General features: G+C 50.8%; 1 protein-coding gene across 4 annotated transcripts in view; it reads left to right on the top strand.

The window, feature by feature from the left end:
• Positions 1-22081, top strand: part of NRP2 (neuropilin 2) — a 123128-nt gene that overhangs the window by 78867 nt on the left and 22180 nt on the right. For 2 of the 4 annotated variants that reach the window (XM_005874235.2, XM_005874239.2), the window contains exons 13-15: positions 10033-10295; positions 11701-11797; positions 12941-12961. In XM_005874235.2, the coding sequence (XP_005874297.1) occupies positions 10033-10295; positions 11701-11797; positions 12941-12961 (381 nt within the window). Of the gene's footprint in view, positions 1-10032; positions 10296-11700; positions 11798-12940; positions 12977-22081 lie in introns of all 4 variants that reach the window. The other 2 variants (XM_005874234.2, XM_005874237.2) reach the window with 1 other exon arrangement.

Genomic DNA, 22081 nt, shown 5'->3' with positions numbered 1-22081 from the left:
GGGGTGGGGGCAGAACACAGCACCCCGTAGTTTCCCCCTCAGGCAGATGAGATACATGCAAATAACCTTGGGAGCATAGGTACCAGTAAATCATATTAAAATAATTAGGAAGTGTTGAGTTTTAACGAATTTATTATCTTGAGTTTGTAATCTCATTTATTTACTTGTAACTTTCTATCATTTAATTTTTAATAGTGCTTGCGTTTAACAACCGGCTTGCAAAAGCACCCAAGAGGAAAGGGGTTCACTCTAGAAATTAGCAGATTAAATGCTGCCTGGCTAGAGAATAAAGGGAGAAGGGACCGCCCCTTCTGCAGGGTCCCCCGGAGCTGCCCCCTGCCCCTCACTGCAAGAACTGGCAGTGTCCCCTGTCCCCAGGGGAGGCAGTAGGACAGACGCCGGGAGGGCGCTGCGGCCGCCTCCCGACACGGCCTGCACTTGCTTTCCCAGAGGGTCACAGCGTCTGCTCTAGAGAAAAACATTTTCATATTTCAAGTGTTTATCTCTTCAGCGTTCGAGTGCTCGGAGAGATTAATATCTGAGGATCGGCACAGCCGCGGGCAACGGGAGAGAGCACTTACCCGGTCCCAGCCTTAATCACCCTCCCTCCTCTCCTTCACTGCAATAATGTTTAATTAATATAATGAGCCTCCTGCACGCTGGAAAAAAAATACTTATTTTTATAACCCAGCCTGGATTTTTCATTTTATTTCCTCTCCTTTGAGACTTGGCCCAATTAATTGGTTGTTCTCCCAACCCCCCACTTTTTATCTTAAAGATTTGTAGGGTATGTGTCTGAGTGTGTGTGTGTATGCCTCGTGTTTACATGTGTGTATTTGTGGGTACATATGTGTATGTATGTTTATTTCTCAAGGTGTTTGTTTTGTGTGTGTGTGTGTGTATATATGCATATATCATGTGTTTTTATGTGCAGATGTAGATGTATTGATAAATATGTATATGCCTGTGCGTGTGTTTTGTGCATGAATCTCTGTGCCTGTGTCTATAGATCTGTGTGTGTGGGTGTGATTTATATGCACGCACGTGTGTGTAAGAGGGGAGCTTGGCAGAGGCAGTTTGAATAAAGGGATGTGGCTGATACAGCATGGAGACCTTTACTGGCTCTTACCCAGCATTCATCTTCAGGTCCTGTCCAATCATTCAGCCTCTTCCCTTGCACTCTTCTGAGCAGATGTTCTCTAAGAATGTCTGAGGCCTTCCCAGGCCAGGCTGCAAGGCCACCAATTAGCAGGGGACACTTCAGGGAGAGCTTCTGTGACTCTCCCTTTGACCCTGGCCTTTACCCCTGCCCATTGCTTGCTCATTTCTGCCTCCCCCTGGCCCAGCCCTTGCCCCGTCCCTGAGTGCCCTGGTTACTGGTTGGGAATTCTAGTCCTTGGCCTCACTCGGCTGATGCATCGCAGCCTGCGGTTGGTAGGGCTCTTTGGAGCAAGCTCGCAAAGCGGGCAGGATTCCAACCTGTGGCTGGCTGGATGGGGACAGAAGGAAAATTAGGGCCATAAGGAACTACTTGATCTAGTGGTGTTTTTCCCCTAAGATATTGAGAAAGAAAATAATTATTTTCCTCCTCCAGAGGAAGCCCTGAAGTTTGGAAAAGTGGCACTTGTAACTTGCCTCCAGAAAACAGAATCATAATATTGTCTTCAGAGCCCTTCCTTCTGCCCGCTGATGACTTACAAAAGCATGTGCTGTATTTCCCATGTTCCTTCTCCTGGCAAAACTGGGTCTCAGGCTTTAAGTAGGAGAGGAGAGAAAGCCCTTTCTGTTCAGGGTGGTCCTTCCTTTCTTCTTCTTCTTCTTCAAAAAAAAAGGGCCCCCGAGGGGAGCAGTTGGGAGAGAGGAAACAGCTGTGCTTGGTTAGGGGCAGGGTAAATGCTAATGGGATCAGAGTGGCCAGACCTTCCAAGTCAGACCTGAAAGTGGCTGTGTCCCCCACAGGTCACCACTGCACAGAGAGGAGCCCACCCCGCTCTTAAGAGAAGTGCGCCATATGTTTTATCCCCTCATTCGATGGGTAAACACAAGTAATTACATTTAAGAAAGGAGGTGTCTCTGTCGAGTCCGGAGGAAAAAGAAGGCAGGAAAGAAAATAGCCATGTTGAAATAGCATACACAGGCCATTTGGTTAGAAGTGTCTGTGGAAACGACTTACATTCCTTAGATATTTTCTGATTTAGTTCTTTTCTCATGTTTTGTTTTGTGTGTTTTTTCTTGTGTTGTTTTTTTTCTTTTCCTTTTAAGTAAGCAATTAGTTCTGTTCTTTTGGCCAGCGCTGGTGGTTGCTTAAGGCTGACAGGACACCCACTGGTTCCATTCCACTGTTTTTGTTTTTCAAGATAGTCTTTCAAGCCGCTTGGAATTTCTTTTTTTAGCTCTTTGCTTGTGCTCAGAAGCCTGGAGTGTGTTCACACCCGTCCCTGGGAAGCCTGTCCCTGGGGACCCTGTTCCCAATTCACTGACCCCTGCTGGTTACAGAGGAGCCCGTCCCAGGGTCGCCCAAAGCCACTCTGCCTTTTCTCTGTCGCTATGAGAACACAGAAAGTGTCCCCTAGTGGGAGTTTTGAGGAACATCAGATTTAGGTCTTTAAAGAATGAGGCCAAAAAGTCCTTGAGATGGCCCTTGGTCAATAGGGCAGCCACTAGCCATGTGTGGCTATTTTAATTTAATTAAAATTAAATACAGCTAAAACTCTGGTTCCTTCTTCACCCAGCCATGTTTCAAGGGCACGAGAGCCATGCTGCCTGGGACAGTGCAGGTATAGGGCATGCTCGTCATCACGTTGCCCTGGCGACCGCTGCTCCAGCACCATCAGGCATTGACCTGAGGGTGACCTCTGGGACCCTCGCTGCTGCTGCTGTTGCTCCTTGGTTTGGTGCAAAGCAAGAAGCAAGTGATTAGGGGGATGTGCCATCCATATTATCCCTTGATGGGAGTGGTCCATGGCTGGTATTTGGCTCATTGTTTCGTTTTACCTCAGTGTGTAACCTTAATAAAGTAAGCAAGTAACACAGCATTGGATAGGGTAGGGACTATTTCATTCAATCAAAAAGAGCATCCTAAATCAATCCTAAGCAATACCCATAATAGGAAGAATACTAATTGTTTTTGTCATTATTATTGTTGTCAGGAATGAGACAAAAAAACTGGAGACACGGGTACGATGCCAGGTCAGCTTCAGAACCCTCAGATGTGTGTGGTCTCCCTCGGGTGTGTGTGCTCTTGTACACGCTTGTTGACCTCATGAAGGGTGGGTACAGTGTGACTTCATTTCAGTAAGTTCAAATCGTGGACGTGATATAAAGAAAACGGGCAGAGCCTACATGGAATGGTATACCAGTAGGAAAGGACAGCTTTGGTTGTCTTGCATTCATGTTTATTGGATTGAGAGAACAGAACCTTTCCTCTGGGTTCAAAAACAATCTCAAGTGAGAGTGAATCAGGGATACCATGTTCGGCAATGTTTGAATTTTACACCTGGTGTCTATCCCACCAAATGTACATGGTAGACATGGGCTGTTGGGGGCAGACCGGGCCATTGAGTGAACTCCATTAGAATGGAAGACCAAAACTGTGGGACACGCATGACAAGATTAAGTGTGGGCCAGGATGGTGGGCGATGGTTGCAGAGAAATCAAAGGAAATAACTGATGCGTGAACTGGCTTGTGATGGGCGTGATCTTTGTCAGAAAACTACTGGTGACTCCATGAATTAGAAAGCAACTCTCTGAGCTCGAAAGACCTTCCCCAGAGATGGGACCAACGGCAGCAGACACGGGATTGGCTTTAGCTTGACTTGCCCTGAGAAAGAGGTTGCTGTGGCTTGGCTGGGGCTCTGCAGCCACTGCAGATACTGAGACGGGAACTTCTCGGGCTTAAATCATGACAGATAATTAAAGACCAGGAACAGCTTGGCTAAAAGAAAGCCAATATTCAAGCAATAACTTCAACTGGAAAAAGAAGCATAGAGGTCCTTCATTAAGGAGGTGGAAACACTTCTTCGGCTTTGCGGAAAAGACAGCAGTAGAGAGGAGAAGCAATTACTCCTTTTTTTTTTTTTTTTAAAGGCATCATTGCTTGAGTCCCCGGCAGTGTGTGAATAAATAACACAGGGGTGGGGTGATAGCAAGACCGCCTCCATTGCAAAACCTTCCTGAACGCTGACATACCAAAACAGCTTCAGGGAGGCTCCTGCAAAGACCGGGCCTGACATCCCAAACTGTCCACAAAACGGTCAGCTGTAAACCTTGAGAACATCCTGCTGAGTTCATCCAACGTCAGTGTTTCCTTTCGCTGGTTGTTAATCTGAGGACCTCAGCGAGACAGACTGACCTTGGGAGGCCAGCCGAGGGGCTGACTCATGTTTTAAGCATGACCTGTACAAAGAGCCTGCGTCTCCTGCAGCACTAAATATTCTTTCAGATGGTGGCTCTAGCAGGAGGGCGCAAAGCTAGCCAGGAGAGGCGCGCACTGGACAGATGGCGTGCTTGGCTTTGTGATAGCCAGGAGGACCCACCTGGTGGTTTATTTCAGGGTTTGGTAAGGTGGGGACGCCGTGGTTCCATGGCTGTTGGGCCAGATGCTGTCACGTGCTCACAAAGCACTCGTGCAGCTGAAGCCAGCTGTGGCCGTAAATCGCCAGGTGAAGTATCAGGAGGCCCCTTGCAGAGGCGGCCGCAGGTTAAGACGCCTGAGGACCCTGTCCTCTGCGCTTCCTCCCTGCCCTTCCGAACTCCCGTTGTTCATTCCCACGTGGGGGTTTTCCCTGCGTCGAGGGCAACAGCAGATGTTTGGAGTCAGGGACCCTCCCCAAACGCCTCCCAAGCGTGTCAGGTCTGGGAGAAGAGGGATTGTATCTCAGGGACATTATTTCTTCATTCTCTTTCAACAACTGAACCTATTTCCTTCCCGTTGTCTTTCTGTGGGAAGCTATCCATTGCCAGCATCCCCGCCACCAGGTAGGAGAACAAGAAGACAGCCGCCAGTCACGGGTGGTTCTCAGCTAGTCAATTGTCAGCAATTTAAAGGGCTCGTCCTTAAAGTCCAAGGAAATCACTAAGGTAGCCCCCCCCCGCCCCCATGCCATGCCATGCCAACCCTTTGCTCTATCTGGTCATCAGCAGCCAGTGTGTGCCTAGCAGTCCCTCTGTGTTTGCGAACAAACTTCACTTTCACACGTGTGCTTCATTGTGGCACTGAAGTGGGTGCCCTGACTTAAAGGAACAGAGACACTTCGCTTAGAGAAGAGTCAGTGGAGACCCCCCGCCCTGTACCTAAAGGCCTGCAAAGTGGATGTTTAAAGGAGCAAGGGTTGTGTTTCCTGAGGAAGCAAAGACTAAGGGTCTCCCATTCTTCACAAGTGACAGTGTTTCTAAGTCAGAAGACAGATCTTGGGCTGTGCTCCATCAGGGATGGAAGGAGGACATGTGTCTAAAGTGACAGCAGGAAAATGTAAAACTGAATTTAAGAAGTTCCTGACAGTTAGGGTTGCGACCCAGGAAACACATTGCCCACATGGCCTGTGGGAACTCCTTCCCTGGGAAGTTTAAAGCAAAGGGTGGACAGCTGTTCTGGATGTTTCGGCCTCGTTCCTCTGGACGGCTGGGCTGGCCTGCTGTAAGCCGTCTCATGAGCCCCCCTCGCGTTCCAGGATCATTTGTTACTTTATTTCATCTAGCACAGGTTCACACACAGATACGTGGTAAATCGTGCATGATGCACAATTTGGGGCTGCCCAGTTTTGGGGATTAGGATGATGGATCTGGGAACCATCTTATTCCTAAAAACATTTTTACTGTCCTCAGGCCAAACCATCCTTCTCTTTGAGTCTTGGATTGGTCTTCCCAAGTTATTAGTGCTCTTCCAACCATTTTTCTTTCTAAAAACAAAAAGGCAAGCATAGGAGGCAGTGTGGATAGCCATAGTAGTAGTGATAAAAGGCCATAATTTATATCGAGCTCTTACCATGTCCCTGTTCCAGCCATAGTAGTAGTGATAAAAGGCCATAATTTATATCAAGCTCTTACCATGTGCAAAGCATTGTGCACGGCTTGTTCCAGTTCCTCCTCACAACCCTATGCAGTAATGATGTTGTTACACCCATTTTACAGATGGGAAGACTGAGGCTTTAGCAGATGAGTGAGGATTAGGCTAGGGTTCCAGCCCAGGTGCGAGGCCATGCTCAGGTGATTTTACTCAGACTGATCAGGGCTCATAGCTTCCATCACCCACTCTGTAGCTGGGGTCTGAGACACACCACTTCAGTTCTCTGAGCCTCACTTTCTTTTGTTGGTAAAAATGAAGAAAATGATCCTTATTTCGCAGGGAAGATTCCATAAGATAGGCAGATGAAGCCTCCAGTGTAATATCTAGCACATAGTAGGTGCTCAGTTAACATCGGCTCCCTTCCCCCTGCTTCTCCTCTCCCCCTCCCTGGATTTTCCTGGTCTCGGCCATTCCTGCATGATGTCCTGGTTCTAATCAGGCCTCTCAGTGACAGGCAGGCAGGGACATTCTGCAGCCCAGCGTCCCTCTGACTGATGTCTACTGCTAATTCCCTAAATTTACATATCATCTTTCTCCCCTCGAGCTCATAGCACTTAACAGACAAGTGGGGCACAAACGATTTAACTCAGTGAAATTCAGAGGCCTGCTTGTCTCGAGATTCTGCAAACCAGTGGATTAGCTCAGATGTCAGCACTGAATTATGATCCCTCAGCTGCTCGTGCTTAGCACGCCACCAGCATTAACTCCCTGGTCTTCCAGTGGCCCTTTAAATCATGCATAGCGATTATCATCTTATTGTGAGGTGGGGGAGGGGAGAGGAAGGGGCTGAATTTGGGCCGTGGGAGGAGCAGCCTGTGAAACCTTTGGCCTCATTGTGCCGAAGTTTTAGCAACAGGATGGGTAAGTGCAACAGACCCAGGTAACACCCAGCCAGCCCTGCTCTCTACACCTCCTCGCACATTTTACTTCCTAAATCCTACCCATTATGCCGCGATTCCCCTGCCGCTTAATGTAAATTCACACAAGTGACAGTATCTCTGCCAAGCAATTTTCAGGCGGCAAGGGGGTCTTATTTGTGAAACTGCGAAGGAGGAAGGCTGAATAATAAGTCTCGGAAATCTGGCTGCCTTTGTATCAGGTGGAGACAGTCAGGGCTTGGAATGGACTGCAGCGGGGGGAGCATTTGGGGGGTTCTCACCTGTGGCTCCGGGGCTGGGACGTCCACAGGTCCCCCTGCTCTTGTTAGTTCACCTCACTTTTGAAAAGGGCTATTGGCCCGGGCAGGGGCGGTGGCGGGGGAGGGGGAGGTATGGTGAAGATATTTCATGAGTCTGAGGGATCGCCAGAGGCTAGCTGATTCTCCCTCTGTTCTTAGTTCCAATACATAGCCTCCTATCATTCTTTACCCATGTGTGTGTCATTCAGTCATTCATGGGAACAACATTTATTTTATTTTTTTTTAAATATATTTTATTGATTTTTTACAGAGAGGAAGGGAGAGAGACAGAGGGTCAGAAACATCGATGAGAGAGAAACATCGATCAGCTGCCTCCTGCACATCCCCCACTGGGGATGTGCCCGCAACCCAGGTACATGCCCTTGACCGGAATCGAACCTGGGACCCCTCAGTCCGCAGGCCGACGCTCTATCCACTGAGCCAAACCGGCTTCGGCCAACATTTATTTTTTAATAGTGACGTAGACATGTCACTATCTAGGGGCCAGTGAGAAGAAGCCCTATTAAGCCTTATGTGTGTGATACCAGGACCTGTTTATCTAACTGGGGAGATAATAAAATCACACAAGAAACAGTTAAATTTTAGTAGAAGGCAGCCGGTGTTTATGTGCTGAAATGCATGAAAAAAAATGGCCTCCAGTCTTTTTAAACACAAGGTACAACGAGTAGTACGGTCTGTAAATGCTCGAGTTGTTCAGAGGAGGGAGGTATTAATGTTGAAATGTGCCAGGAGGGTTAGGAGAAAGACTAGCCCAACAGGTGGGCTCTGAGGATTGGTCAGGGAGGGAGGCGTTACAGGTAAGAGGAGGAAGAGGAGCAGGCCCAGTGGGAAGCGCCTTGCATAGGGTGTGACTGATTGCCAGGGTTGGGGCAGGGTCCCTGGGCACCGCTGAAGTGGAGCGTGTGCTGTGTGAAGGTGGGAACACCTTCCGGCTCTGCTACTTGGTGGCCTCTCTGCCTTGGACAAGTCACCTGAACCTTTCCGAGCCTCAGTTTTTCATCCTGTGCAAAGTAAGATGAAGCAAACCGAGCTCACGCGCATATGGCAAGGATTAAATGGAATAACGCATACAAACATGCTTTGTAACCTGTACAGCATTATGCAGATGTGACATAATTATTATCATTAACAGCGGCGGTAATGAGATCTGATGGGAGAAGCATAGGTTAGAAGCGCACTGCGTGTCTGGTTGTGGCACGGGTGTCTCCTCCCTCCACAGATCACCGTCATTAACAATCTTGGCTGCAGGCAGCTGCCTGGGTCTCTGTGCTGACTTTGGCCTTGGAGAGGTCTCATGTTGTGGGGTGTTAGACAGACATGGCTTTCCCTGGTTAAGGAGACACAAAGTGGAATCCCAACTATGCATCCTAAGCCGCTCTCATTTGATTCAGGGCGGGGGAGCTTCTAGAGCCATAATCCGGAGGCTCTACCCAGAGGGGCTTAGAGAAGAGACGGGAGGTGACTGGAGGAGGGGAGGCAGGGGCTGTTTCTGATGGTGGGACTGCCGCAGGCTCAGCTCTCACGAGAAACATGACATCAGCAGGAGTAACAACAGTAAGCCAGTGGTTTCTGAGCTCTGAAGTCCTGGCCTGTCCTTCCCCAACAAGCCCCAGGTGCTCACAGACCCTGCTGAGTGAGAAAGTCTGTGCATGTCTCCCGTTAGCACGACCCCGAGGTGGCTGACGTGCGGGGTGCGTGCGGCAAGGGTCCCTGCCCTCCTGCGGAAGTGACCAGCCCGAGCGGTTTCAGGGCCAGCAGGAGCCAGTGAGGGTTCTCCTCATGGGCCACCTCGCTCTCTGTACGTGTGGCCAGAACCCCCCTCCCCCCGCATGAGCTGGATTTGCAGGTGCAGGTCCCACACCTGTGTCTGCAGGGCCTGAGGTCTGTGAAGGGGGAGAGGAACTCAGTCTTTCACATCATGTCTGATGTATTTGAAAACTCATCAGCTAAAAGGCCCATCCTCTGAACGTTTGGATGGGAGAAACCTTAACTTTCCAACATGTGTATGTCCTGTACTAAACACATAGCCTTCGTCCGTGATGATGGCAGCGCCTGTGTTCCCTGGAGCTGTGTTGGCCTAGTGTGTGGGAAAGGCCAAGTTCAGGCCTCCCCATGTCGGGCCGGGAAGGGGGTGGAGCCCGAGAATCACCCCCACTCAGCCATCATCCCCTGTTCTCTCGAAGCTGACACTAGGCTTCTGATTTACGGTCGCCCAGGCACCTTTGAGTAACGCTGGTGGAGACAGAAGGTTTTAAATGTTTTGCATTTGGACAGTGCCCAGCCAAGATGACAAAGGCTCGGAGCATAAACCACCTGGCCAGCACCAGCCTCTAGTCCAGCAGCCACCTCACCCCCTTGCAATGTGGCGCAGTAGACTGCGTTGGCCCCTTGGGTAAGCCAGTGATGAAGAAGATGCGGGTCTGGCCTCTTAGGGTCTAGGGAGAGAAGACAAGTAGACACAACCAGCCGAGACATCGGGCCAGCCCTGCCAGGTGCCCTCTGTAAAAGTGGCTCAAAGACAGTGATGCCGAGGAATAGGCAGGAGGGACTGGCTAGACAGAAAGACTCAAGGGCCTCAAGAGGACCCAGTATCTGAATCAAGGCCCTGAAGGAGCCATAAGGAAGGGAGGTGGGGCCTGGAGAGCCAGGACTTGAGAAAACAAGACACTCAAACTCGGGCCCCAGCTATTCTCGGGAGGGGCAACAGCTGCAAACGGGTGTCTTTCCCAGGTGTTTACCAGGAACCCCTGTTTGGTTTGTTCCCCCGCAGATGACAGGAACTTCTTGCGGCTGCAGAGCGACGGGCGGAGAGAGGGCCAGTACGCGAGGCTCATCAGCCCGCCCGTGCACCTGCCCCAAAGCCCCGTGTGCATGGAGTTCCAGTACCAGGCCACGGGCGGCCGCGGGGTGGCGCTGCAGGTGGTGCGCGAAGCCAGCCAGGAGAGCAAGCTCCTCTGGGTCATCCGCGAGGACCAGGGCAGCGAGTGGAAGCACGGGCGCATCATCTTGCCCAGCTACGACATGGAGTATCAGGTGGGGTGGTGGCGGGAGCCGGTGCGGGCCTCCGCGGGTGTCCTTGTGATCTGTATTTCAATATTTCAAAGGGCTGTCTGCGCCCATTCATCATTAGGGAACGTGGTTAAGCTGCTGTTTTCATTGTGTTTCTCACGTTGCCATGGCAACTAAATGACACTCTTATTTGTTATTCAGAGTGTGCCTATCTCTACACCCAGACTTGGTTCTTTGTTCCTCCTATTGCCTTTTATATTGCTGAAATCTTCTCCAGCAAATGTTTCTTCTCTCCATTTTAGTTTAGATTGCTATCCGGTAGGCTGACAAAGGGACACACAAGCCAGGGAAATAAACACAAACAAACCCTCCACGCCCAGGGAAGAGGCCTGTGGAGCCGCTCAGACTCCGGGGCGGCGGGGTGGGGCGAGGGGAGCAACCTCCCAGGCCTGTCCCAGCCCCAGTGCGAGCACAGGAAGGGGAAGGGTTGCTGTGTGTGCTTGGTGGCCAGCAGACCAGAGAGACCCGGCTCTAAACTAAACGAGTGGTTTCTCTCCCCGAGGCTCCAGGAGTTGAGTTCCATTATCTCAGCCCCACAGAGCGAGAGACTGAGGCACAGATGGGTATGTGCAGCTGTGGCTGAAGCTTGGGTAGAGGTGACACACTGTGGAAGAGGTGACTAAGAACCAGCCAAAGCATTAACCTGCTCCTCCCCAGACGAGAAGCAGCAACAGATGGCTGGTGAGGCAGCCAACTGCTCGCTTCGCTTGCCAGAGGACATGTGCTAGTGTGCGGAGAGAACCTGGGGAGGGGGAGGGGGAGGGGAGGGGAAGTCCAGGGAGCAGAGGGGCGCCTGTGTGTTGTAAGGGATCCCGAGTTCCTCCCCACCCCAACCACATTCCTGCTGATAAACATCAATGCAATGTATTGTCAGTAGCTGTTTGCATTTTTGTCTCACCTGTGAGATTCTCAGAGGGGCTTGTCTATTAGGTTTTGTAGCTATCCTTGTGCCTGGCGCACAGTAGGTGCGCAGTAAACTATTTCCCTGCTAGTTGTCATAATGGAGCCGTAAGACAGTGTTACCCCCAAGGCAATCCAAACCTGTACACTGTATATTTCTCACTTACCCCCACCTGCTCAGGTCTCCTGAGTTTCCAAACACCTCTGGGCTGGGCCTGTGAAAGATTTATGAGGAAGGAACCTCAAAAATGCTAGGGAACATTTCACCCTTCTTTAAACATACTCTGAACGGGTTTCTTTTCATCAATACATTCCAGTTACTAGACAACTGTGTCCATCACCTTGTAATACATATTTTAATCCCTTCAAAGATGCATTTGACTTGAACCAATAACAGAAAGCTGGGAATCCTGGCACTGGGTGGCCCAGGGAGCTCAGTTAACCGTGCCTCTGTTCTTCTGGCTTCCAGATTGTGTTCGAGGGCGTCATCGGTAAAGGACGTTCCGGAGAAATCGCCATCGATGACATCCGGATAAGCACCGACGTCCCGCTGGAGAACTGCATGGGTACGTGGTGATCCGTCTCTTTGCGGTTCTTCCAAACGAGACGCCAAGAGCTGGGATAGACGAGAGGAGGCAGCACACCATCTCAGACACAGTTGCTTCCCAGTGGGTGAGGCAGCGGCAGCCTGTGCCGGAGGGGAGGTGTAAGTGTAGCTGTGTCTTAGGTAGGGGTGTCTGATGAGGGGACGCCTTCGAGCCCTGTTCCCATTCAGAAATAGACATGCGCTGAGTATATGGAGATTGGGGGTGCCGGGACCCCATCCTCAGACTCCCGCTTTCAGCAAAGAAAATGCTGGAGGACGAGAACAGCTGCCAGTCAGAATTACATGCTGGAGAGGTTTGATGGATTTAATGGGAGCCTTCAGTGGTGAGCAAAAATAGTACCTGTGCCATATCAGAGTGATCGCATAATTACCCGGCAGTTCTTGTGCATGAATGAATCGCAGGGCAAACTATGGCATGTGAAGTAACATTTTCGATTTGGCTTTGAAGCAAATGCCTCTAATGGCCAAGCTCCCAGAATTATCGTAAGATGAAGCATGGCACACCAGGTGGCCAGTATGGGAAGGGACCATGACAGTCCCCTTAAGCAGAAGTACAGCGCAGCCAGCCCACCTCCCATATGCACCCCGGGGCACCCTGGTCATCCTCCATCAGCCGCAGACGTTCCTAAAAGCCAGAGGGAATCCCGAGAAGGAAGGGAACCCGCTTTCAGCCGGCAGGGTGACTGTAGTAACTCGCCAAGTGCTTTTCTTGGCACATGAGTCCCGGGCGTGTGCGCGTGATGATGTCAGGAGCACCTGGGACCCCCAGTCCCTTCAGGCAGCTCTCAGGCCCGGGCCTCTCAGAGTCATCCAGACTCTGAGAAAGTAATCAGCCGTAAGTGGCTGATTACAATGCTTCTGGGACCCGTTACTCCATAAAGGGCTTTTTGTTCCAAAGCAACTTTGCAAAGCTCTCCCCACCCACCCGGCCCCCATGATGATGGTGTGTGAGACAGTCTGGGGCGTGCGGAAGACTTGGGACACTCTCCAAGGGGCATTATAAACAAACTCAGTCAGTGGAAGTCACCTACGCCGTGCTCTGTGTTCCCTGATTCTTTCTTCCCCTTATCTAACGCAAAATGTTTTCTGTTTGTTTTTCCAGAACCCATCTCAGCTTTTGCAGGTGAGAATTTTAAAGGTAAAAAAATTTTTTTTTTTTGCATGCCTTTTCCTTCCCCTCATGTGATGTGAATTGGATGGAGAGAATAAACCTCCAAATGTAACAAGTCTCCTAAGAGAACATAGACGCCACCCCTTCCCGCCGCTAGATGGCACCAGCAACGCCTGGAGAAGCTGGGAAAGGGGGATTGAGATCCTCCCTGTCTCCTGTTTAATTAAAGTTTAGAAACCTCTAATAGAGACAAATAGGTTACAGATAAGCCTTTCAGCCTCGCATTGTCCGACGGGGAGCAATGAGGCAGAAAATGCGTGAGTGGTGAGAAAGGAGAAGCTGTGAGCAGACTGAACAGCAACAACAAAAAAATGGGGAGTGAATTAACAGTGAAATGATGTGGCAATGATTTATTTTAGCCTGAAGACAGGTTCTTCCCAGTCCCAACTCCAGGGTACCCAGGCAGCGGTCTCAATTAACCTCCGGCGAGCGACAGGGGCAGGCAGTGTGGTGCGGGAGGACAGTTCAGGGAGGAGCTATCCATCCTAAAGAGGAGAAGTTGCAGAATTCAGGAGCTGGCGTCTAATGAGGGGAATCGGAAGGCACATTCGATGGCTGGGATTTGAGCACTTAGAGGACTGGAACACAGAAACGGACATTTCTCCCTAATAAAGTACATAAGAGCGGGTCAAAGAGAGAAGACTTAGGGATGTTTGCCTCATGGGGGGGTGAGGGGGCTCCATGCTGGGGCGATTGACCATGAGACAGCCGCATTCTCATTCTTTACGCCTGGGCTTTTATAACGCGGCGGCTCTCACATGTGGGGCTCTTGGCAATCCAGTTGGCTGGCGCTGCTGAAGTGCCCACCCAGGTCCCAGTGCTAAACATTTAGAAGCCACAGGAAGCGCTCCAGTTCATGGGCCTGGTGGAGAGCACCCTCAGAGGCCCTCACCCGCACCGAGGGACGGGTTTCTCAGAACCTGCTCTGTGCAGACAGCCTTGAGGGTGCTGGGCCCTGTTTGTACTGGCTGGGCCTCACCCCGTAGGTGACAGCACTTCAGAGATAAGGGAAGTCAGTTTTCTATCTGAGTCTAGACTCATTATCTTCACTCCCATTAATCTGTCCAGCTCGTGGCTGCAAAGAGATGAATTCCCGGTTTGTCACCTAGATGCGCTCTCTGGCTCGAAGTCAGCTTGCCTAATTTGCCACTCATCCCCCACAGCCTACGACAGGAAGGGGTGGGGGGGAGCCGAACAGGGAATGACAGACCCACACATACTGTCTTCTCTTTCTTTCTCACCTTCGTTGCCCCCTTGAGCCCTATCCCCACCCCCATTGCACATTTTGAAGTTATTAAGAGCATTCCCGTGCCTGCGTTGGTGCTTTTTGGATGTAAAATGGATGTTCATGCGAATCTAAGTGTGGGGAGGAATTCACTCCCGATGGGCTTGGGTACCGTTGAATTCAAGGTCTAACCTTCAGGACCCAAGGTAAATTGGTGCTGGGGCGTGGAACCTGCTTCTGTAGTTTCCCTGGACTCTCATGGGTGGTTGAGACTGGAAGCTCCCAGGGAGGCTGGGCAAAGGCATCCAGCCACTGCCGGGGACAGTGCTCTGTGCACACGCGCAGGCCCGGGTCTGTGACGGACAGGCCGTGGCCGTGGCGGAGTGCTTGGCTTCCGTAGGAGAATAAACAAACCAGGCACATGTGGGCTCCTTGAGGCTGTGTTTACCAGGGAGCTTCACCGTCCAGTTGTGTTCCCTTGTAAAAATATATATATAAATGAAATCTCATCAGAGCCACGCCACTCATTTAGCCAAAATAAACACAGATCTTAATGACTTCAAGGTAAGAATTTCCAGCGCTCCCAACGGGCTGGTTTAGGGGTTGAGCAAAGGCAGACACGGGTGGCATGGGTTGGCCCCTGGCTGCTGTCTTGGGAGATAAAGAGCATCCTTGGAGGGAAGAAACCAAGTCTCGGAGAGCAGAGACTCTATTCCTCTGGCCGAGAGCAGGCCCAGAATGGAGAATGGTTAGTGACAATCCCATGGACAAGTTGGACACGGAGCTCCGAACTGGTAGCCAGTGAACCCAGGGCCAGAGCCTTCTTTGAGGCTGAGGCCCAGGGGACCTCAGTATGCAACTCTGATTCCAACAAAGCTTTCCCTTTGGGAGAGGAGGGAGGGCCGTTTGCCCTGTGGAACCTAGCGACCAGCATTCGGCCCCTCTCCTGGTCCAGGCAGGGGCAAATCTGGTGGGGGCATGAGTGCCTGGGGATGAAACCAGCCTTTGCACCAAGAGAGAGAAACTGGGTTTGGGCAGGCAGGATGCGGAAAGTGGATGCTAAAGCACCGCTAACCACAGGCATTTACATTGTCAGTAGGTGTTCTCGAATGTGAGTTGTTTTTCTTTTCCATTATAAATTAACCATGAGACGGCAGCATTCTCATTCCTTACAGGGGAGACCAATGTACTGGGTAAATCTTGAAGGAAATGCAGTAAAAGTGGCCCCCGGACCCGGGCTTATTAGCTACTCTTGATCTTTCCTATTTTGAAGTCTGTTTTCATTTTCCGCCTCTTACTCGTTTCTTGCCACGAAACATGTTCTTTTTCTATAAGTCGCCTAGTGCTTCCTGCTTAGTGTGTACACCGTCATTGTGCAGCAGGGTGTGAGTCAGTAACGAGGAGGGACACGCCATGGGGGGAGAGAGAAACGTGTGGGGAAGGGACAAGGAGAGAGAAGGAACAAGCCGAGTTGTCACGTGGTTTTTAGAAAGACTTTTTTTGCTGTTGTTATGAGTCACGTTTTAAACAATGTAGCTGGGTGTGCGCTATTTTTTTCTTTTCTCTCTTTCCTTTTTTAAGCGCTGGCTATAAACATACTACCGTTGTGTATCTTTTTCTAGAATTTGAGCTTTAACAAATGAAAATCTGTGTAAAGAAGAAGGGGGGTGGAAGGGGTGTAATTAAGGTGATGGATTGTTTCCTCTTCACCAATCCTTTCTTTTTTCAATAAAAGAAAAAAGAATAATAAAGAAGCCAGTAAAAATATATAAAGCCCATAATCAGCGTTCCGTGGTTGGTGACCAGGTGGCTATTCTTAGCAGCTCACAGTGGAGGCGGGAGGCGGGGTTCACATTGGAGGCTGTGGGCTTTGAAGACCCCGGGGCCTGGGTCTGGTGCCCTCCCCGAGAGAGACCCATGGAACTCCCAGGCTGGGTGCCCTTGTGAGCGGTGGTCGTTGGGGAAAGGATGTCACCACTGACGGAGGCTAAAAGGAGCGTCAGTGTCTCCTGTTAATGACAACGAATGTGGGTTGCAGGTCTCAGACCAGGTCTGAGGGTCCTGGGGCCCATCTCTTGGGTTTCACCTTCTAGAAGTCCTCACCGTTTTCACCCGAATAACCAGCAGAAAGTGAACATTGGGGCCGTCTCTCGTGGGCAGGGAGGGGAGCAGTCAGGGGAGAGAGCCATGTGGGGTAGAGACAGAGCCGGCGGGGGTTCGACTCTGTGCGTCAGGTTTTAAGGCCCCTCTCTCCCTTCCCATTCCCACTCTCCTTCCCTGTTGGCTGCCTCCCAGAGGCTTTGCCCACCGGTGGCAGGGCCCCCATCCCAGGGCACAGGACCTGGGGCTGGCCTCAACGTCCCGCTCTCCTTGGCTTCTTTCCTCCCACTGCTCTCTCTCTCTCTCTGCTGGGAGCACTTGTGAGACGCAGGGAGGGTTAAATGGTGTTCATGCAGGTAATCCTCCGATGAAAGGCAGAGAAGTGTTCCTCAGCCCTGCCAGGGCTGCAGATAGGCAGCTGTGCTGTGTGGCTCCTTCCCGGCTCCCCCACCCTCCAGCTCCGGCTGCCAGATGCAGCCTAGGTGTTGCTGAGCCAGGGAGCCTGCAGATCAGATGTGTGCTGCTGCGCCTGCCCGAGGGGACACTGAGGCATTCTCTGTGAGGGTCGCTTGTGCACGTCGCCTCTCCTGGCACAAGGCTGGCGCATCCCCTCCTGCAGGTTCACCTTCCATCTAAGCAGGGGCCAGCGGCCGACTCTCTCAGGGGAGAACATTCTTTCTTGGACTCTTCCTCTCTCCAAGCACAGAAAGGACACGGCGTGGTTGCCAGACAGTCACATAAGTGACCCCGAAGGGATAAGAAGTGCCCGAGACGTCAGCCGGCCAACCACAGACCTGAATTGAGAGGCATTGCACTTAGTTATTTTTTTGATGCAATTGATACAACTTTTATTCCAACAACTCTAGTACAGGGTACAGTTCAGGTGGTTTTGTTAAAAGAGGGAAGGAGCCCTAGCTGGTTTGGCTCAGTGGATAGAGTGTCAGCCTGCGGACTGAAGGGTCCTGGGTTCAATTCCGGTCAAGGGCACATGCCTGGGTTGCGGGCTCGATTCCCAGTGGGGGGTGTGCAGGAGGCAGCCGATGAATGATTCTCTCTCATCATTGATGTTTCTATCTCTCCCTCTTCCTTCCTCTCTCTTTAAAAATCAATAAAAATATTTTTTAAAAAGAGGGAAGGAAACAAAAACATTTTTAGCACTTTACATCTTTATGCAAATTTTGCAGGGTTTTGTTTTTTTAATCTACATTCACCCATTAAGCATGGAATCTAAGAGGGAAGGAAACAAAAACATTTTTAGCACTTTACATCTTTATGCAAATTTTGCAGGGTTTGGTGTTTTTTTTTAATCTACATTCACCCATTAAGCATGGAATCCCCTGGATTTAAATCTTTAAGCAAAATTAGAACAGCAACATAGAAGGTTCTTTTTGTATAAGTCCATATCCTATGTAAAAAAAAAACAAAAAACATTTTCGATAGATGAGGGTTCGCATGGTGCCTGCCAGCTCAGCACAAACCCTCCGCTGACCCTCCACGCCCTGCTCAAGAGGCAAATGCAAAGAGCCGTTTCTCAGGGGTATTTCATACTTCTTCATTCTTTTTCCAAACACACCACATTCTTCCCCTATCTTCTGTAAACTTTTCTAGAGGAGCCAACTTTTTTCTTCATTCTTTTTCCAAACACACCACATTCTTCCCCTATCTTCTGTAAACTTTTTCGAGAGGAGCCAACTTTTTTTGGCTTGTTTCATCTCCCAAATTAAATAAGCCTTTTATCTGAAATGCCCCTTCACCAACACTTTATTTTCAACCTGTCCAAAAAGGACTGCCCAGACAGGCCGGCCCAAACAGTTCTTACTTGCATCCAGCCTTGTTTTTCCATTCTGAGACGATTCACCGTTGTTGTCTTTCAAAACATTGCTTTAGGAAACCTGGGCTTCCTGGCTCCGGGAGGACGGCCGTAAACTTCTCTGTGACTCCGTGAGGACCTGCCTGGGGGGGACGGTCCTCAGGGAGGGAGGGGCCGCGTCCTGTCCAAAAACGGTCTGCACACGCTCTGTGCAGGGCCAGGCAGTGCCTGTGGGGCTCTAGGAGACTGGCGAGTGCTCAGCCCCGCCCCATAACACAGAGAGCCAGGAGCAGTGTGGGCACGCATGAGGGGACCATGTCCTACATGTGCAACTCAACATCAGGGCTGGGCCGGTGCCACCAGCACGCACTTCGGTCCTGGCCCTGCCTCTGACTGGCGGCATCTCTAGGGTTTCACTGTGTTGCTCTGCCCTCCTCCTCCACTTTCCTCCAGAGAAAAATAGGAGGAAATCACTTACGCTCTCAGATGCTCAGGTCTCCTACCTGAGAGTCAAGAGAAGTCACCAGGATAATTCACAGGAAGCCCATAGCCCAGGGCCCACCACACACGAGACGCCCACTCAGCGTAGGGGCTGTTCCGGCCATGTTTCCCAGTTATATGCTAACCTATCTGCAGGCAGGAAGGGCAGGAGCGCTGCGCACTATGTAACCACTCTCCTTACTTCCTCCCACGCGTGGCTTCTTTGAATTTATTGTTTCTCCAGATTCAAATGCTGTGCGTTCACGTTGCCCCCTCTCCCAGTGGCTCAGAGCCTGTACCGATGAAGGCCCGTTCAGCCTGGCAAATACACTTGCAATTACTGCCTCTTTAAATATGTTTCTCATTATCTCACAGGAGACAACTCTGTGGAGAATTGGGGTGGGGGGGGAGATTAATAAAAAATAGTGCAGGCATTGATTTTCCAATTGGGGAAAAGACACACGTGAGTAAGCGGTAGAAGTGGGAGCTACCAAAGGGGGCGTTCAGGTCAGCACCGGGCCGGCTCTAGGCCAGGCTGAAGCCGCACCTGCGCTCTTTCCTCCCACGTTGGGGACCAAGCCCAGGCGTCTTCATTGTAAAGCCCAGCCACTCACCAGCCTTGGCACCTGGCGCAGGTAGAGTCCGCCTGCAGGGGGCACCGTTATTGCAATTGTATGTAGACGCACTGTACGAGCTCGCAGACTCTCCAGCACTTCTTCAGAATAACTGTGAGGCGAAGTGCCGGCCATTACCACGTTTCAGGGCATCTGAATTTTAGTCCAGAGTACATTCCCCGATCCATGCATCCCTCCACCGCTCTGATGTCTGTTGGATTGCTGCTGCTGTTGTCTGGGAAGGCGCTCTAACCCTATTGACCTATTACCTTCCTTTCCTGGCAAACCGCAGCCTCATCAGCATAGCGCCCTGAAGTCTGCCACAGAGCCAGACTCCAAACCAGCCATCCACCCGCCTGGGAGCGTTGAGTCCCTTTAGCTGGAGAACGTTCTGAACACCTCTGGCCCCCAACTGCAGGTCACCCCAAGATTGCCTGTGGGAGATGAGGGAAGGGTTATGAGGTGTATCTTCTCCTTTCTAACTCCCTTAACATTAAAAGCACAAAGGCATGTAGCATGTTTCCTCATTTCTCCAAACCAGTGTTTAAGGAAAATGTTTTAAGTAGGCAATTCAATGTCCCCCACATGGCTTCGGTCACCCAAAGTTCCTACATGTTGATCCTTTGGGGGAGGGGAATCTTACTTGCAAAAGGAAGTGGGTCTTAGACCCAAAGTGGAGTTTGTCTTCCTGAGCAGAGAACGCTGAGGCCAGGGGTCCATCACCAATTCTGACTGGGTAATCCATGTGTTGTAATTCTACCTTCCTCCAGGGGGCGCCCTAGACCCGCCCCTGTGTGCCTGACTTTGTCTCTATCATAAGAAACATTTCAGGCGTAGCAGGAAGGCCACATCCTTCCTCAGCCCCAGCACTCTGAGCCCTGGGTGGTGCATTTAACGTTGAAAACCAGGATCTTGGCGGGAGGAAAGCAAAACGTTTGAACTGAAACTAGATCAGTGATTCTCAACCTTGGCTGCACATTAGAATCACCTGGGAGTCTTTGTAAAATCCTGATTTCTGGGCCTCATCCTCCGGAAATTCTTTTTCTTTGTTACTAAGGAGGATGAGGCCCAGAAATCAGGATTTTAAAAAGACTCCCAGGTGATTCTAATGTGCAGCCAAGGTTGAGAACCACTGGACTAGATGGTGATGGAGGGAAGGTGGGCAGCTGTGACCGTTTTCCGCTTGACAAAAATGTGTACACCTGCCTTTGTGGCCTGGTCAGGTGCTCCCCATGGGGAGCTAATCCCTGCAGATGTACCGCCTTCCTTTCCTCTCGCAGGTGAGCTGCCGCCTCATTAGATAACAGCCCTCACTGTGCAGCGAAATCGAAATCAGAGGCAAACCCAAGGACGCCCTTCGGGCGCTGAGGAACTTGGGGCCGTCCCTGCACACTTTGTTGTTTCTCGTGCATTCTTCCGAGCCCACAGGAAAATCCAGTGGCAGGATGGTTGCCAGGCAGCAGAGACTCTGGTGTCCTGAATAATGAGTTGACACCAGTCCGATGTGGCTCTTTTCAGCGCCTTGCTTTCCTTTGCTGTTTCTATGCATAATTTTTAATATGGTCAAAGGGGGGGCACTTTCTCAGCTACAGTGATGAGACTATTAAAAGATAAAGTGGCGAGAAAAGCAGACCAGGTGATGATGAAGATGACAGCGTAGGCAGGGCCATGGAGAGGGCATCCTGGGATTCTGGGACCCTTTCCACCCCCGGGGCTGTGGACGCGGCTGCCAGGGCATGTGCCGTGTGATGCATCCTTGTCAGAGCTCCTCCAATACTGTGGCACTTGTGATAGCCTGAGAGGCATCGGCGAGCCCTGCACCGTAGTAGAAGGGATCCTAGGACTAGAGGGAGCAACGGTGGAGATCTGGGAAGGTGGGCAGGCTCTGAAATTTTGTCCAAGAAAAGTGTTCTCATTTTTCTGCCACTCTGAGCAGACATCAGAAGGTCTGACCCGCCCCTGGGCGATCCCCCAATCAAAGAGAGGAGCTCTGGTGTTTGGGCTGCAGGCGTGGGCGAACACGGACTCAGAAGTAGAAGTCCTTGCCTCTGTTCAGTCTTTTAATCACAAGCATTTACTGGGTGCCTTCTCTGTGCGTACCCGGGGGGAGAGACCAAGATGAGAGCTCATTCTTCTCCTGCTTGAGCAGCTCTGGGTCCCACGGGGGAGGCCTGGAACTACAAATGAGCTCTGTCTGTGTCCTGAGCAGAGAAACGCGCACAGAGTAGGACCAGCGAGGTATGGAGAAGGCCCCAGCATGGCCACGGCCCCCCACTGGGTAGCCCATGGATAGAGAAGATGCCTCCTTCTAACCACCGGCATCTGATGTAAGCAGCGAGGGAGGAATTTTCAGAGGTTAAGCATATATCATTTTTCAGAAGTAAAGATCATGTCTGGTTTTGGCAAGCTCAGAAGCTCCTAGTCCCATCCGGGCCAGCTTCTCATCTGATGTAAATCTCTGGGAGAAACACGTTGTAGTGCTGTTTTGCATCAAGTGGGACTCCAGCCAGTCATTCCCCAGAGTTACCCTGGACTTAAATCTACTACATCATCTCCATGGCAACCAGAGGCCGGCCAGCAAATGTGGTTGCCTTCTAAATCCTCTGCTAGCTTCCCTTCCCTCCCCTGTCTTCTCCGTGATTAAGAATGATCTCCCTCCCTTTGCCCTCACCCACTCTCGCTCTCACACACCCACTATCATTTTGTGGCCACATTTTTTGTTGCAACATCCTTCCAATCAGATTTTAAAATCCTCTGTACACTTTTTTAAAAAATGAATCGTTAGTCATTGCTTGACAGTGGTAATTGACCTGTTTAGACAAGACCAGGCTGATTTCAGTGGG

This window comes from Myotis brandtii, unplaced genomic scaffold, assembly GCF_000412655.1.
Source record: "Myotis brandtii unplaced genomic scaffold, ASM41265v1 scaffold43, whole genome shotgun sequence".
Lineage (NCBI taxonomy): Eukaryota > Metazoa > Chordata > Mammalia > Chiroptera > Vespertilionidae > Myotis > Myotis brandtii.
The sequence above is the reverse complement of the archived record's forward strand: the minus strand, read 5'-3'. Positions and strand labels throughout refer to the sequence as shown.